Raw genomic sequence first — 18,490 nt, 5'->3', positions numbered from 1 at the left:
GAGCTGACAACCTAGCACATTACCTCTTGTTTCTTTAGACAGGATCTCCTGGTTCAACTTTCATACGTATCATATTATTAGATCAACTTCATTAACTTAATAGTTCAGAACTGGGGCATCCAGTGTTTGGAGCTCAAATAAAATAAGGTAGTAAGAAGGCTGCACCTGTGATTTCAATTTGTCAGACAATCAACATGTCATATCTTATGATGTTTATCTCATTTACAGGTGGTACAGGTGCATGCTGTGGAAACCAATCAAAACTGCAGTGGTTCTGCCTTCTCAGCCAACAAAATGTGATTACAGATATCCATTGACTCTTTTGGGTTTTAATTATTCAGAACATTTGTTATTAAAAAGCTAAACTTAAATAGATTCAACAATGTTTTGAGACAATCCTGATTTGATAAGTGTATTTGCTACTGGATTTCGATTTGATAACATTCTATTGTTCCCCCACCCCTTCAGCAAAATGATTAATGCCATGAGTAAGACAAAAAATATTACCTATTACTGCATAATGGAGGTACACCATGTATAAAAAAGGAAACTGAAGAACAAGGGAACCCATAAACCACTAGCCTCCTTCATGAGGTCCTCTATAGTCCACGCTACATGTCAAATTCTCCCTGCTTACTGTAAACTGAAGGGGCCACAAATTGAGTGGGCTGTGAAAAAAAACACAAGCGGAAAACCATGTTGCATGATTGAAAAAACTTAAGAGGAAGAGAGGGAGAAACAGAAAGGCGGGAGCAATGGGAGTGATACACTCAGAAGCACCTGAGGGCACTTACTGAAATAAAGTGTGCATTCCTGAGGCCTCACAGGCTTGGCTGAGAGTGCCCCGACATATTACCCACAAAGTGTTTTGTTTTTTTTTGGGGTTTTTTTTGTTTTTTTGTCAAGTGCTTGTCTACAGGAAGACTCGCACGACTCCAGAGACAGTACTTTTACAGCTTATAAACTTCAGACTAAAGGAAATAATTACTTATTTGTGAGTGTTTCATGTGGGATTTTTGCTTCTATGAAGAGAGAGGGACTGGGAAACTAGTTTGTTCATGTTCATATGCAGCCTGATGGCAAGTAAATGCTGCTCAGTGGAGCGTGAACGCGTCCGCCTGCCTGATCACTTGCAGGCACGTACCCGAAGGATCGCTTAGCCCACACATTGGCTTCGGTTTGTTGGTATGTTTGTTATTTCAATGTGTGTTTTTTGTCTTTTTTTTTTTACTCTCCCATCTCAGCAGGATGTGCTAAGTAACAGGTCTGAAAGCACACAGATTAGCTTCTGCTCGCGTTGCAATTGGATGTTCACAACCTGATTTGGAAGCTCACATTGTGATTGTAGCATTACACCGGATAAGTGTGGTCAAGACTCAAGGTGCATGTGAGCAAGGTGGAGGGAGAGAGAGAGGGGAAGTGGCAGAAAGAAACATGGACACAGATTTTAGAGAATAAAGCACACAAGATGGAGAACTGGCATATCGGTAGAACATGCATACATGTATCAAACGTAACTAAATCTACTTAGAGCGATGTTACATCCCCTCAACAGAAGAAGAAGAGTCCTCAAGAAGAAATGATTGGCTGTGCTGTTAGAAATGAACACATACAGATGAGCAGGTGTCTCAGGAAAGCTGCTCAGTTGTGATTAAGGAATATTTCTAAAGAGAACTCAATGTCTGGCCATCATCAAATGGATTTCCTTTATTTTGTCACCACATTCAGAATATGGTATGAGGTTTAGAGTAAAGGCAATAAGAAAGAGCTCAGGAGGTAGTAGTTGTAGAAATGAGTTTCTATAATTATGTATATTTAAAATAAAAGCAAAACACAATCTACATGGTGTTAACACAACAAATCGCATTTTTGAAATCCATATATATATATATGTGTGTATATTGCTAGGTTTCTTTTTCCCTTTAACTGAAAGTGACAGGCCTTAACTACGATTGGTGTGTCCTCTCAACAACCAATAGAAACTCAATGCCAAAGAAATTTACAGTTCAGTTACTCTTTAAACTTATCAGATTCCTGTTTATTTCTGTAGAAGAGTTGTATTTACAGCTGTGAAATTCATCAGTTTCAATAATTAACATACACAAAATGCTGCCTTACCTTCACTGACAATGTTGGTCAGAGAGAACGCCAACCAAATATCTATTTAGAAAACTGAATAAAAATGGAATGTATTTGCAATTTCTGTTTGATTGGCAGTTTTATGAGTTGCGGACAAGTTTTAGCTAATATTGACTAGAGTTAGTTTGGTCAAAAAAAAAAAAATATATATAATGCATTGCGTGCCATTGCATCTCTATTCATGTGGTTTAAAAAAATCAGATGGAAAAATAATGTAATTGTCCAATTCACTGGCTTTTTTTCAACATGAACTGTTTTTATACTTAGTGTCAAACATTTTACAAACTCCACAAGCTATCAGATAATACTGCACTGCATATCAAAGATTGAGTTGTACTGTCCTCCATCCTAACTACTTTCCCATGCTGCACAACTCCTTGTCAGTTTAACATATGTCTGTTCTAAATTGCATGTTTGATTTCTGCCATCTTGGATGAGCAGGTTGTAAATGTGTTCAATTTACTGCTCGTCCTACAACTCCATGTGGCGTTGACAGCCCTCAAATTTCTAACACTGAGCAAATTATGAAGGCTTGATGGTGTAGAGAGAATACCACCGCACAGCAGAAATGTGACTTTGGTGAAACAAATCGGGGGGTTGATGGTAAATTAGGGGTTGCCATGGTTATGAGAACGCATACACAAGCATAAATAAATTCCCTCAATAGCTAGAGAGGTAATGTGAGACTGTCAACTGAGACAGCATATGTGAGTGAGTTTTTCACAACGCTTCAAAGAGCATCATGTGATCAGCTCCTCATTAATTGGTGACAAAATCTTTTGATATATTACTCGTGTGTCTGTGCAAGAAAAACTGAGGCACACTTGTTGTCTCAGTAGGGTTCCATTTTTATAATTTATCTGCTTCTGTTTGCTTTTACTGGACGAATTCCAATAGGACATGTCCTACGTCTCTGGAAGCTATCAAAGCTCAAGAGTAAACTTCTTAGGCTGATAGACAATATGTCAGCCTGAATCCATGTGAGTGACAGACCAAAGTACTTAATGCCTGACATTTCATAATGTAAATAATGCTGTCCCGGTGCATGTTTTTCATCCATCTGAGCAATATGCCACAGGCCCCACGTTGAGACTGCTTTCCTGTAACCTTTTTTCTCAGAATCTCAACGCTGCTCTGCCAGTTCTAAGAAGTCAGCACCTTTTTGTTTGATCAGTTTTCTTTCTCTGTCTGTTTCCATGATTGTAATTAGGAATGTTGTGGTGTGGTGACACCATCAAGGTCAGATGAAAAAATGAAAACGTTGCATTTTGAATGTTCAATGATTAGAAATAGACTTTGCATTACTAATCAAAATCTTGACACATGATGAGTTAGGGATTTGATTTGCTTACAGTTGCTGTCTGGCAAAAGCATTGGTTTAATTTAAAGCCACCATGTGTAGAATTTTTTTAAAAATGTCTGACTTTGTTGGTACTGTCAAAAAAGACATTGTGGCAGACAGCATTACACAATAATAACACTGAGAATAAAGGTCTGAAAACAATATATCCACTGCACCAAATTTTAGCAGAATTTTTAATTTTATCTACACTTATGGCATCAAAATAAACTGAGAAATTATATCACATAGATTTCTACACATAGTGGCTTTAAAGAAATGAAGCTATAATAATCTTAAATTCCTTTTAATCATGCTAGACTCCTTTTAGTACATGATGCGGTTTAAGGAAAACTACAGTTTATCACAATTTGGGTTTAATTTTAGGGCAGCTGTATTTTTCTTTTACCAGGTAATGAACTTGTTGGAGATCCAGAGAGGAAGTACTGCCTTGGAGGCTCAGGAAAAGAAAGTCCCTCACACATTACATAGATAGCTAGATTAGCAGAAAAGCTCATTTTGCTAACCTACCCAGAAAGTAATGTAATGCCATGAAACAACAAAATAATGTTACATATTTGCAATTTTTTTTGCACAGTAAAGCCTCTATATGAAATGTCAAGTATTACAGTTATTCAAGTTGGTTCATGTGTATTTAAAGCAACTTTTTTAGGCACATAATGAAAATAGCAGACAATACATAGTAACTTGTTTTTGTGCAATTAAGTCTTTTTTATTTTTATTATTTTGATTCTATTGACGTTCTCTTTAGTTTGCAGTGTTCCTTGCAGTTATAAATAAATGTTGGTAGTGTAAAGCACAGTGAGAGTGTATGTTTTTGAGTTTAATGTCATAAAATATTCAGTTACTTGAAATTAACGATGGATATTGTTGGATAACTATTACAGTGACTTAAGCGACAGATATTTCTGGATAAATATTAAAGCGATTTAAAAATCTACCATTTGACAGTCCTGGTTTTGAATAAGATGCTGTCCACCTACACAGCTGAACGCAAAATGTTCACTCCAGTTCTCTGAGAGCTGTCAAATGTCTTTCTGGAAAATGTAGGGAAATCACTAACTGATGCAGGCAGAGACAAAGGAAATCCTGGAATACATTTAACAATACAGTTTGGTAAAAAAAAATAAATAAATAAATAAATAAATAAAATAAAGTGTAACCAAGGGTCACATTTTCTTCACAGGTAAGTCAGTTTTTAAAAACTTGGGTCATGCTCAGTTTGTGGTCTTGCCCAAAGTGAACTCAGAACCTTCATGGCTAAAAGGAACAGCATGTAAACACAACACACTTTTTTTTTATTTATTTTTTTTACAGTGCTGCTCATATTTCAATCTAAGTTAATCCAATCTGACATCCAGGCTTCCAGTAATGTGGGATGGTTAAAAGACAAGCTATGTAAATGCCTTACAGGTTAAATATTAAGAGCAGTGGAGACCTTATCTATATCCCTTTCACTTTAGCTCCGTGGCATGCTGTTGACTCATCTGTTTATTTATACAGCGGCTCCGACTGTAAAGACCGAAGATGTCTGTTCCTGCTTATAGCAACAACTCTACATATTTAATGTGGGACCCTCTATTCTTGCATGTCTTGAGTAAGTCGTTCGCACCAACTGAAAGAATAGGGGCAAATTTTTCATAGTTACACAAGTAGCATCTATTCACATCACAAAATCAAACAAAATAGTGATGACTGCTTCGTTTTAAGGGTAAACACAAATTGGCAGAAGCAGAAAAGCAAAAAGAACAACGAAAAATGGAGAAAATCCTCTTAAGCGTTTCTGATATTTTCAGGACTTTTTCCCCTCTTGCCTCTGGTGTAAGGTCACTTTTTGTCATGAGCTACAGTAGTTTGTCAAGCCCACTGAAACACCTGAGGCATCGGATGGAATTTCAGTCAGAAGCGAGTGGAGGGCATGGGAGCTGGTGATACGTGTTTGACTGTAATTGGTTTTGTTACAGACAGGGCTAAGTGGTGTGGGTGTAACACCGAGCTGTGCAGTTGTGGAACAGTCGGGACATCGACTCACGGAAGAATGGAAGTTTGAGGACAAACACTTGCACTTTTTTTTTTTTTACAGGACTGCAGATTTTGAGTAAAAAAAAAAAGATTATTATGTTGTATTGCCTTCGATTCTCAGTCCATGCTAATTATATTTAAACTCTGAAAGAGAAGCAGTCATGTTGAGATATCAGTCCTTGCAGCAAATGAATACATTTGAACTGTGCTCCAGTGCTTTTTTTTTTTGCTTAAGCTGCCTAAAGACTTTCCTTCTTCCCATGTTAATTAAAGTTTAAAGCAGTAATCTAAAAATGCATTTAGGCTTAGATTATCACTTGGGATACAACATAAAGCCTGTTTGTATTCTGATTCATGCTCAGATTCAGCACAAGACAAAGCATTAGCATCTGCTTTTTTTCTGCTTTTACATCCAGAATTTGTTGTCCATAAATAAGGAACAAAAATGCTGCATAAAAAGGCAGCTGGTAAAACAAGTGATAAAATGTGTTGCACTATGGATGACACTTCCATAGGCACTGCCAGCCACAGTGTATAGGTAGATATGCACACACTCCACAGAGACATAGGGAGTCACATAGAGATTTCTGCAAAACTGAGTGGACGTTTTTTTGAGTAAGCGGGCATATGACATTTTTAGACATCATTGGTTGGATTCTAATACCGACTTTACTCCTTTTTTCTCATGTTGGGTTTTTGTTGGCACAATTATAATAAATTCCAGGAGCGTGACCCCACGTTGCACATGTGCCTGTAAGAGCCGACTTCATATGAAGAACATGTTTGATTTAATCTTTTACCTGAACAAAAGCAGCACCCGTCACTAATGTGAAAACACCCACATAAGTAGGTAATGCTGACATTGTGCTGTGGATAATCATTAAAAGAAAACCTTGGCCATGCATGTGCAGCTTAGGGCTACATCATTTGAAAATTATCAACACTAGTGTACTAATACTGAGCTGAGTTCCGGTATCAGTTGATACCTGAACAACAATTTATAATTGAAACAATCTGATTTATCAATTAGTCATTTTTCAAGCACAAATGCCAAACGTACTCCAATAGGGATTGGTGACTTTTCTGTTTTACATCATTGTAAACTGAATATCTTTGGATTTTAGACTCTTGGATGGACAAAAAAATGCTACATTAAAATATCACCTTGGGCTCTGAGAAATTGTGATAAGCATTTGTTCATTGTTTTTGACATTTAATAGACTAAGTGATTAATTGATGAATAAAAAAAATCAGTAGTTTAATTTATAATAAAATGATCTTGATTGCATCCTACAGTGCCTTCTGCAACACATTTCATTTCTGGGAAATATGAACCTGATTTTCCTACAAAACTTTTTTTTTTTTTTTAATTTTCAAATGAAATCAATGTTCCCAAACATCAAATCTGAAATGTTGATGAAATCTGACATTCGATGTCAGCTTTTTGTCCATGACAGTGCTAAATACTTGGTGCTACAGACAAGTCGATACCTAAGATTGTATTTAGGTTCAACACCCAGTCCTGGTGCGGCTGCTGCTGGTCATCTGATTTGGAAATGTGCTCAACCTTCATATTGAGCACAACATACAGAGCAAATGATTGAGCAACTTATTATCTGCTGCAGAGGCTGGGGAACATGAAAATATCCTCCCTCCCTCATGGGGAACAACTTCACTGACAAAACCTTGACTGTCTCATTCCTGCTATGACATAAAAATATCTGAACTCAACAAGCACAGAGGCTGAGAAAAGCGGCCTCTCTCAGCTCAAAACTTTGCAGGCGCTTGAGGCCTGTGGCTCAGGAAAGCTGGCTTCAGAAAAGGAAGGACACGGCTGAAATTGCTTAACCTCTCTCACAACCTACAGCGCTACTTGAAAATCCTGCCCTCTGGTCAGAGATGCACCATGCTCAACATGAACAGCTTTATCCCCACATCAATTCAGCTGCTCTCAAACTGAGGCAGCTCATGATCCACCCCCCCCCCCCCCCTTATAACTAACTCATAAAACCAGACCATTGTTGCATAGGCCTAACTTTAATATGTCGACAACGTATTGTACTTTCTCTAATCTCAGTTGATATTATTGAATAACACCATAGACATTGGTTTTCTGTACTAAAATACACTCAGATTTTAGTGAAGTATTAACTATGTGCTTTACTGTAAACAGATGTGAGAAATGTTTCATTAAAGACAGCTGACAAGCTGCAGTTTCAGCTGATAACTTGAAGATGGCAATTAAATTAAAGAGGTGGGAGTTTGTGAGCTTCTTGTACCTCTTATTTGGACTCTCTCTCTCTCTCTCTCTCTCTCACACACACACACACACACACACACACACACATTCATTCATCTTAAGCGGCTCGTCAGACAGAGCTTTGGCTCCTTTCTCTGGCGGACTGTGCGTCCACCTGACGGCTAATTCAAGCGCACATGTCCCTCCACTGTGGATTCGCGCATATGGCCTTAATGCTTAAAGTGGACATAAATCACTTACACTGCTGTTCTGGCCGGACCAGTGCACCATAGCCTGGTTGTGAGATGAATCTCCAGTCAAGGCGAATGTAGAACTGTTAAGTTTTAGCTCCTCCTGCTTGCCGGCGGCTCTCCGCTCTTCTCCGCTCCAACGCAATTCAGAGCGCGTCACTCTGCGTCCAGCCGCCGAGCTGATGCTCTCTCCCGGGTCTTGACTCTGAGCTGAACCGGGGGATCTGACTTTACTATCATCACTGTTCCTTCTGGCGCGCCTTCTGTACCGGGTGGCAGAGGCACGACCTGCATCATCACTAGTCTGGTCCTGACCACTCATTTTGACATGAGAAACTTTCATCTTTGCAAACTCGCCTTCTCCTCCGATTTCATCTTTTGCGCCCAGGTTGTCAGTATTCCGTTCCAGCCTCTGCTCAGTGTATTCCGCCCGATCTGGAGCGCATTCAGCGGACCCAGCTGCGCAACGGAGCCGCGGAGTTTCGGCACCTGCAGCCCCGGATCTCCCTGCCCCGTCCTCATGTCCAAAAACTTCTCCTTTTAATCCTGTTGCGGATTCATGTGTGTCAAATTTCAGCAGTAATTCCTGCGCACGCCACTTATTTCCAGGCTGGCATGACCTGCAAGTTATCTCAGCTTTAGCGGCTTGAAATAAACAGACCATCATCAAAAGCAAAAAGCAAAGCACACTGTGCCACTTTAGGCAAAATATGACCTCCCTCTCCATTACTGGCGGCAGAGCAGGATGCTGTGGATGCAAGAAGTCCTTTTCCCCCCACTCTTTTCTCTGCCTCTTCGGGGTGTAAATTGCCGCTCGGCTGTGGAAGAAGGAACTGCTGCGCAAGTTGTGGCGTTGCCCAAATGCAGTGTTGTAAAAAGTGCACTGAGCCTAAGTGGTCCAAGTTGAAGGATTTGATCAAATGAAGCCCCGCACGCAAGGGGGAGGAGCTGAGGATCCAGACTGAGAGATGGAGGGTAATGTTGCCGCTGTCTTTCTCCATATTTGTTATTTTCCACCATATGGGCTGCTATAATTAAAGCAGTCAGTAACACAGTCATTTTGTTCTGCTGCTCTTTTATTTCTCCTCTCACAGACACATCCTCTGAGAAGCTATTCCTCATAGCTTTTTTCCCCCCTTTCTGATGCAGATTTTATCACCCAACCTCCCTTCAGGGAAAGTAAATCGCTTAATTTTGCAAATGAAACAGACTTATTTCACCTATGATGAACCTGTTTAGATCCAATCGTTAAAGGTCTCAACAGGGGCTTCTGGTAATTGGAACATATTAATATGTTCTCAATTAAGTGCAATGTCAGAGATAGCAGATTCTATGACTTATTGAACAGCAATAAAAATTCCACAGCTCTCATAGGAACATGAGATTTTTACACAACACGTCTCTATCTGCATGCATTTTACAGCTGGTCTCACATCCTACAGGATAATATGATGGCTGTGCATTTATTATATGCAACAGACCAGCTGAGGGCAAGCTGGAGAATCACCTGTAAGGTGAAACATGCAGCCTGCCCTGGATCATGAATATTTAAATGTTTTGCTTAAAAAAACAAACAAACAAAAAAAAAACAGAGAGAGAGACATCATGTTTAACAGTATAATTCTGTCCCAACAAGCATCCAGAGTGTCTAACACGACAGGAATCATCGTAACTGGTGGAAACAACAAGGCTGGAAGTTCATCTCTTTGATACCGGCCCTGCAGCTCTCTGTGTCTAATGATCGGAGGTTATGGTGATTGCTGATGAGCACTTAGTAGCACAAAGGGATACACAAATGGCCACAGACTACCACAACAGCTGGCTGCTTTCTAGTTCACAGCAGAGGATGCTGCCATGAGGGAATAAAATGGGCAGATTGTGCATCAAAAGGTGATTCATTTTACCACAAGGAAAAATATCTATAGGCTATAACAAGTTAAGATTATAGAATTAATGTCACACATTTGGTTTAAAGATTTTCATGTCTTCTTTAGACAAATGTTTGCACATAACGCATGTTGCATCATGTGCTCTGATCATGTGTGCTGAATATAAAAACACTGGTTGTCAGACTCTCGTATGTTGATAATGACCCATCTGTGGTGATTACAGCACAAACTGCTTATTCTGCCTCATTCCGTCTCCCTCTGCAAGAATTAAAACATGCAAGTATTTCCTGAGGCTAAATCAACCTTATCTCAGTTTTCCCACCATTTCATCTTCATATAAATCACACTGAAGTCATTTAATTGTATACTAAGGTCGTCAATGAAATAAAGGCATTTGCTTACAATTCAAATTATTCTGCTTTGTTGGAGTTTGATTATAATTTGTATTACGTCAGCAGAGACATCTTTGTATTTGCTATGATATCAGTGTTTAAAGGGTCAGTCAACCCAAACTGAAAACTACAAATGAGATTCCGTTCACTTATATTATACTGAAATGTCAGCATGCAGGTCTGTATGTCTCTAGAAGTGCTCTCCAAGGTCCTGATCCTGTGGTTGTAAGCGGCTCATGAAGCTAACCTCGTAGCTCCTCCTGTCCGCATCACTGGGGGAGGTTACCGCCAGCAGAAAATAGCAGGAAGTTCTAGCTAATGACCAACCATGTCAAATTACTTGACTTTATCTGTTGCCTTGAATCTTTAGGAATTACATCCACAGTAGGCAATTCCACAATTTAACTCCAATTACAATTTCAATTCCTAATGCAGGAAGTAGTGTGTCCTCTTTGTAGCGAGATGGAGAGTAAGGGTGTGGAGGTTGGCTTCAGTCACAGATCTGCAATTAACATTTGACTTTTTATTAAACATTTCCATGATCTTTCTCTAAATTTAAGTGTTCACTAAACTAATCTAATTTGCCATTACCACATTGGCTAACCTTAACCACACCACAATTACCTTGTGCAAATATTGGAGAAGGCAAGATTTTTAAAACCATTGTAACTGGATGTAATGAAGGAAAAGAAAACATTGTAATTGAACTTGTGGCATTTTGAGGAATTATCCAGTTAAGTTCTTCTGGAGACAGTGTTGTGTTTCCTATGATACACTATATATATATTCTGTGCTAATGTTTTCTGGTTGCTCTTGAGTTCACCTCTAGTCTGGCTTTTCTAGATTACAGTTATTATTTCTGTGCTGTCCAGTGACAGAAGTCAGTTTAGCTAGCCTGATGGACTGTAGTGTTTCTTGTTTAGTTGCAACAATACAATTCTTTAGCAATACATATCATTTTACCTCACACTTCACAGTGCACACTTACTTTGTCACTTCACAAACACAGTTTTCTCCTGTGATTATTATGATGCACAACACCATCAGATCTGTGGGTGTTTGAGACACACTGAAACACAGACCTGAGACTGAGGCAATACCAGGGGACCTGAACTGACTCAATTCACACTGATATCATTTGAAACCAGCCAGATTTTGACCATTTTGGGATGGAACTGAGACCTGTGAAGATCTGTAATCTACAGTCTGCTGCCTCTAACTGTGCTGTTACAGCTACGTACAGACACCTCAAAATCTGGGCAAATGACTCCAAAGTATCTGGATGGCTAGATCCCACTAGAGGTAAGTGAGAAAATATGTTTTTTTGTAATGTGGGTGAAACGACCCCTTAAATTACGCTGTTAAACTGAAGTCTGATTACACCCTCCCTTTTTTTGGGAACGATCCTCCCCAGCCATGTCCTCCCAGAGACATTAAAGATGATAAGTGTTGCCTCTCCTCACGGCACACGGCATTAAGCAGACATATTGTATTGGATTAATGGTGCTGCAATGGACAGGGCCCACATGGCTCGCAGACACTTATCAACCGGTTCTCTGGTGTGAGTGTGTGTGTCTGTGTGTGTGTCTCCTGCGGTAACCATCTCACACCACATCATCTCCTGTCCTCGCCTGGACTCACCATCCATTCACAGGGAATCAATGTCCTGCCAATAGCAGAAATGGATTTTTTGAGGATGTTGCAGAAGGCAATATGCAGGCCTGAGCTGTCTGATTTGTATGTACTCTGTTGGACTATGAATACACAACAAGGCTGTAAAGCTTCAGAAATCACAGGAAAATGTTCTTGTATGCAAAAGTGATGGCAGAGAATATGCCCTCTGGCTTCACAGAAACTTAACATAGTAAAAAGTGCATAATTGAAAGCCTTTCCAGAGGCAGTTCGTTGGTTTCAATCAGTCTTTATTTCACATACATATACTTGCATGCTTGCAGCACATGTTTATTGATCATTCTTAAAATGCAGTTAGAGTCTGTGGCCTGTCTAGCTTCTCAGATGTAGTCCTTGTTTGACCTTATTTCTCCAAAGCCACTGGTTCATATTATTTCAGTCATTTGATGGAACCATGACACTGACTCATAAAGTCTCTTTTTCACAAGTTTTACAACATTGTTCCCCCTCCCTTGCTCAGCACCCAGGGTTACCCTCAGCCCAGTAAAAAGCTTTAGAGCATTAACACAAACAAGAGTTGGACTCAGTGGAACAAACAGCGATGTGCTTTTTTTTCCTGAGCCAAAATGTTCCCATTCCTAACAAGAGAGCCAGAGACAAAAGCAGCCCAATAAATGTAGAGGCAAAAAGCTTGTGTTTTAAGGGTTCTAGATGAACAAGTAAGAGCTGAAAGGAGGAAGGAAGTCAAAGAAAAACAGCAGCCAAAGCAAGAAAGAATGGGAGAGAGAGGTTGTGGGGGATTAAGTAAATGGCTCTTTTATATTTTTCCGTGTTTGACTCAAATGGAAAGTTACTCCAGATAAATAAGTTTCCCAGTAACATATACTTTATTGGTATTCATCCACAGCAGAGAGCAGACATTGGGTCAGGAGCAATCAGTTTGCCGTGGGCTCATGGATAGGGGTTCAACATCTGAGTTCAGCATCCTTCAATTTCCAACACTTTTTGGCATGTTTGTGTCTCAGCCTGCTATTAATTGCAAACCGTCCACCCATAACAATATGAGTTTCTAAGATACAGACTGCAGCCTAAATCAAAGCCAATCCTCCACAAAGCAAAAAGAAAAAAACCCAGCCTACAGAAATAGACCAGTGGTTAGTTAGGACTCCATATCCAATTCATGAATTGAATTTCAAGCAGTGTCCCAAATTGGTTGAGCCGGACCACAGTTCTGCCTTGTATTTTCGAGGCATTTGAAAAGCAGTAATTGGATAATCCATTTTAAGATGGCGACGAAACCCTAAACTTATGACAGTGAGGGATCTCCCAAAATGAATGTGGATGGTGCGTGAGTAATACTGTCATCTCAAACAAGAGTCTCCATGACGTGTGTGAACAGCCTGTGAGAAACTCCTCCTGTCCAGCACTTCCTAACCACATCTTTGAAGTTGACTTCTTCTCTATAGAGATTACTTGTTAGCAAAGAGTAGCTCTTATTCATTCCCCTCACATTGGACTTTATCTTAGAGCAGTTTATGCCCCACTGCACAATTTCCAATGGCACTTTTGGGGCCAAGTCTCAATCCTTTATCAGAATCCTTATTGCACTCTGCTTAATTCACTTAGAGCAAATATAAGTGCCTCCAACTGATGTTTTCTTGCAATATACCTAATAGCCCAATGAAGCAGCCATTGTGGCTGGTTGAAATTGTAATTGTGTGTGAACAACAGCGGAAGAAGGAGGGATTTTTCTGTCAATTGAAACAGGCATTTCACCACACAGTGACTTCATTCATGCGGTTTAAGAAATGTGCATATTTCATACACAAAGGCAGCTCTCACCAGAAGCATTCAGATTCTTCTGAGATGTTTTCTCCCCTCCTAGACATTCCCTCCTTTTCAACAGCATGCTGGGGTGAAATGACTCTTCCATAAAGTGCTGGTGATTGGACACATAATCAGCTGTGCTTCTAATATTTGGAGCAGAAACCGAATCCACCTGCTGTTTATTCACTAGGTTTTATTCACCCACAGATAAACCATTAGCTTCTATTCATCAGGCTGGCTTTTCTATTCATTTCCTCCAGAAGAAAACCAGCAGAGTGGTGGGAGCACATTTTTTTGGGCTGTCACTGTGGCTTCCTGCTAACATCTTGAGTTCTCATATCAAAATCAGCCATAAATGTAAAAGAAAAAAGTTTCTGAAAAGCAAGGTAAGAGGGAGAACAAGATCTGTCTTAATCCATTTGAAGGGCCAAATGAGTGACTGCTTTAAAAGCTTTCCTACTGGGTCTGAAATATTAATATTTGCTGCTCAGGAACATTACCAGTATCCTTGGAGTGAGGCAACGATAATTATTAATGAATCTCATTTTCAGACCACTGTGCTGGATGTTCAATGCCTGCGACCTTCAGAAGGAAAGCAATGCGTAGCGTCGTCTTCTATAAGGAGTCAGTAGACTAGAAATGAACAATCTGTTACAATTCTCTTATTGCAGTTGGAGCTCATCTTGGTGATCTGTTTACCTAAGCGGTTGTGTTCTAGATGACTTATTCATGAACATGTGGAAAACTATGTCATTCCAGAAGATCCCAAGCTTTTATTTGAAAAGACTGATCAGGCTCTTTTTTACTCACTGATGCTTCAGGCAAGGACATTCTTTCAAACAGCCAACATCACTTCTCTGTCACAGAGAGACGTTGTTTGAGTAAGCATGAGGTCCTTGAAGAGAAAACGCACCGTTAAAGTATACAATCCACTACAAATAGCATAAGAACACTTATGGTTTCCTCCTCAAACCTTAGACCAGTGTGCACTAAAAATCTATCACAGGTACAGCAATTCTACTTTAAAGTGTGATTATGTAACTTTCTCTCAAGAGCGGCCATTGTGGCTACAAGTGGCAATTACAGGGTAATGGCACACTGAATTTTCAGTAATTTCCCAAGATTCTCTTGAGTTATTTGCTTTAAAGCTGCTTTAATCAGTATTTTCATACTAACATTTGGATCTTGTTACTATATACTAGGGGTGTGCCCGAATACAAATACATTATTTGGCAAAGCAAAAATAGTGGGTTTTATATGACTATTTGTTTCATACAAAAACAAACAAAAGAAAATAGCTTTATATTGACGTCACTTCACTGGGAAGGATTGGCATATCACCTGCACACAAAATCAGCCTTTGGCGGATGCACTGCACGTAATTTGAAAATGTAAAGTCATGTTATTTGTATGCAGATTGAAGAGACCAGGCTTGCCAGACTAGACCTCCTGAGTGTATTGAACTGAACAAGGGTGTGTTTTGTGAGTTGACTGTTAGAGGAAGATTGTGTTATCACTTCTACTTTAACATTGAACACTCTCCCCTCTCCTTTGGCAGAATAATGATCAAGATTTGTTAATTTTTGTGAGAACCTTCTCTTTCACTGCAGTTGGCTGAGTGATTCCTTTGTTCCTGAGGTTGAAATTGCACACCACCCGCTAACATGCACCTCCATGCAAATAAGTATATTTGTAATTGACCTCACATCTGAGCAGAGCCACCAGCCTAAGAGGATAATTATGAGAGGAGCCGTGCTAATGATGTCTTTAAGTTTCAGTACCCTCCGCCACCCAGTCAACTTTGACCCGGGGAATAGTTTGCAATGGTATGATTGTGAAAAGTTCAATTAAGCTGTAATTTGAGGCAGAGACCGCAGAATAATTGCAAGACAGTGGGTGGTCTTTTAGTTCAGTTTGAGCATGCCTAATAAGCAGTCTGTCTCACTTCTCACCAGCTATTAGCATCTGTTCCCTGATGTGAGATGTCGCTGAGTAATGACAGAAGAGGCAACAGAATCTTACTGTGTTTATGATTTATGTCTGGTGTCTTTGGAGAAGAAGAATAAATTGTTGTTTACCTGCATTTACTTTGTTAACAAGTGCTTGATATGGGTGATCAGATTATGGGCAACTTTTTTAAAATTCATGTACGTTTTGCATCTTCTTAGAAAGGGGAAGGCTGAATGTTTGTAGGGATACACTTTGTATAGTTCTGGCTAAACAGTTGAAATACAATTTCTGTCTCCTGTAAAAAGATATGTTCTTAGACAACCCCCAACATCTTCCATCTTTGCTGTAACAGATATATTGGCCATAATTACTGGAAGTATGCTGGACTGGATATTAGGACACATCTGTTCTATGTGTTCCTGGGGATTTCTATGCCAATACTTTTCTTCATAAACTCACTTAGAGAGCAGTGAAAAAAAAGATTCAATGAATGCACTGATGGTGGGAAAGTGCATGTTGTCCTGTTTTGTCCTATGAAGTAGAATCGATTGTTTTCAATCACCAAGATGGCACAAGCCATTACTGCCCTGAAACCACACGAAAACAAATCACTCCAAAACTGGTGACAATTACCCTTGCACCTCAGATTCCTTCACCTGAGTCAAATAAATAACATGCTTGTTTCTGAAAGGGGTTCACAGTTAACTATGGACAGGATGGTTGTGCGTATATAACACGCTGAGTAATTGAGTCCACCATGCATATTTATGACTAAATAGGCACCCTGTCGGCCGCTGGATTTATTGGTGAGAGTTGTGGCTTTGGCAGAGGCTCTACTCTGCAATCTATGGCTTTATAAAAGGGCTTCAGCGAGCAAAACAGTCAATCTGTCATTCCTATTAGAATAGGATATATCAGCAGACTGGCTGCGTGGTCAACACATCATGTTTTTGTAGGCAAGGGCCCTAAACAGTCCACAGGAAGGAAGTGATCACCATTAGCCAAATACACAGTAAGAATGCATCAGAGCTGACTGCATCAATGGAGGAGAACACAAGAGAGAGTTCTCATTCATAAAGATATTCTTATATATTCAAAAGCAGGAAGCCTTGCAAACATGGCCAGATCTAACAATCAGGGTGTACTGAGTGCATCTGTCCACTGACATGTTGGGCCCCTGGCCCAATAGGCATAAAACTTAAAGCTGGAGTGTGGGACTTGTCAACATGTGCTTATGTCATAGGCTCCACCATAGCCTACTCCGTTGCTACTGTTGAGGCTGTAAAGCGGTGAATTAATTGTTTTTAGCATAACACAACCCCCACGAAATGACTTGTGTCACTATCAGTGTCTGGAAGTCTAGAGGAGCCGCACAATTAAATTATTCTATCCCCATACAAGTTAACAGAGGGCTAACTGGAAGTTGGCTGGCTTGGTTGGCAGAAGTCTCTAGTGCGCAAGCTCTGCCTGTAGAGTTCGCGCAGTATGCATTCATCCGGCCAGCATGGGAATGTCAAACCCGACACCAGATTTAAAAACTCTAGAATACTGTGAAATACAGAGAGATTTACCTGGTCATGATGGGCTTAATCTGCATTGTGTGAACTCGTTTGGCAAGGGTTTGAATGTAACGGATGTTCATTCACTGTATATATAAAAGTTCTGCACCGCAGGTTTAACCAGGAAAGTCTTGTTATTGACCAGTGTGGTTAAGCACTGTACCTCCATACCTATATAGTAACTTTTGTATTTTGTCTAACATTACACATATGTTATTATAGGTCACTATTTTTCTGTGCCACAGTGTTGTGTGGGCTTACAGGTTGTTAAGAGGGGGAGATATGATAGACTAAACAAACTGTGTTTTTATTCTGTATTTATTTATTTTTATTTTATTTTATTTCAGCTAACACTGAGCAATATTAGCATTCATTTGAAATTTAGGAATCCCAATCTCCCATCTCCTTTTAGCTTTGTTTTGGTCTCCAGCAACTCCTGAAGGAAATATGTAGCTCTTAAACTGCTTAACGCTCCACAATGTTCGCATGTTAGTTGCTAACTTTGTTTGGTGCTGGGCAGCTATCACACCATCAAAACCTTTTCACTAAAAACGGCTGTCTGCGGCGGCTGGAAATTAGGTTGATAAGACTGGAGATTACAGGCTGGAAAACCATAACAATAATCAAGAACAGACTGCCAGCCCACGTCCATTTTATGTCATGTCCAGCCTGTATCCAGATCAATTTTAGAAAGTCTGGGCAGCAAAAAAGCACATGAAATGCGATTTTTGCAAATTAGATCCACGCTACATTTAGAGGTGGTTTGAAATGCAATTCCAATTGGATCTCTACAGATGCATCTCAGTCTGGACGTCCTGGCAGCTCGCATCAGATTTCAAAGTGTCTTTTGCATCACTCGCAACACGACACACAATGATGATGTCAAATCCAGACTGACAGAAGTGGATCAGAGCCGCTGAGCAGAATCTATGCAGCTACTAACAGAGCAGTATGGAGGACAACACAGAGAACAACAGTCTTTGGACAGATGCTAAAATAAATTGTCTGCTGGCACTTTTGGGAGGATGATGCATCTCCATTTCTCATGCTTCTGCATTGACCAGCCGCGTCACCAGCTTATGTAGTTACTCACACCTACATCATTACTAAAGCAACCCATGCAGATAGGTTGGTGATGTCTGGACACAAAAGCCCAAGCTGATCACTTGCAAATAACAGTGTGGACAGTCTGTCTTAAAAATCTGATTTGACAAACAAATCTGATTTGCC

At 39.9% G+C, this 18,490-nt stretch overlaps 1 protein-coding gene across 2 annotated transcripts in view; it reads right to left on the bottom strand.

Annotated features, from left to right (window-relative positions):
* LOC121912675 (VPS10 domain-containing receptor SorCS1) overlaps window positions 1-9,113 on the bottom strand; it is a 177,088-nt gene extending 167,975 nt beyond the window's left edge. For both annotated transcript variants that reach the window (XM_042434986.1, XM_042434976.1), the window contains exon 1: window positions 8,022-9,113. In XM_042434986.1, coding sequence (XP_042290920.1) covers window positions 8,022-8,738 — 717 coding nt within the window. In that variant the 5' untranslated portion in view covers window positions 8,739-9,113. The remainder of the gene's footprint in view (window positions 1-8,021) is intronic.
* Window positions 9,114-18,490: the final 9,377 nt, after the last annotated feature.

The sequence above is a fragment of the Thunnus maccoyii genome, chromosome 2, assembly GCF_910596095.1.
Source record: "Thunnus maccoyii chromosome 2, fThuMac1.1, whole genome shotgun sequence".
Classification (NCBI taxonomy): Eukaryota; Metazoa; Chordata; class Actinopteri; order Scombriformes; family Scombridae; genus Thunnus; species Thunnus maccoyii.
The sequence above is the reverse complement of the archived record's forward strand: the minus strand, read 5'-3'. Positions and strand labels throughout refer to the sequence as shown.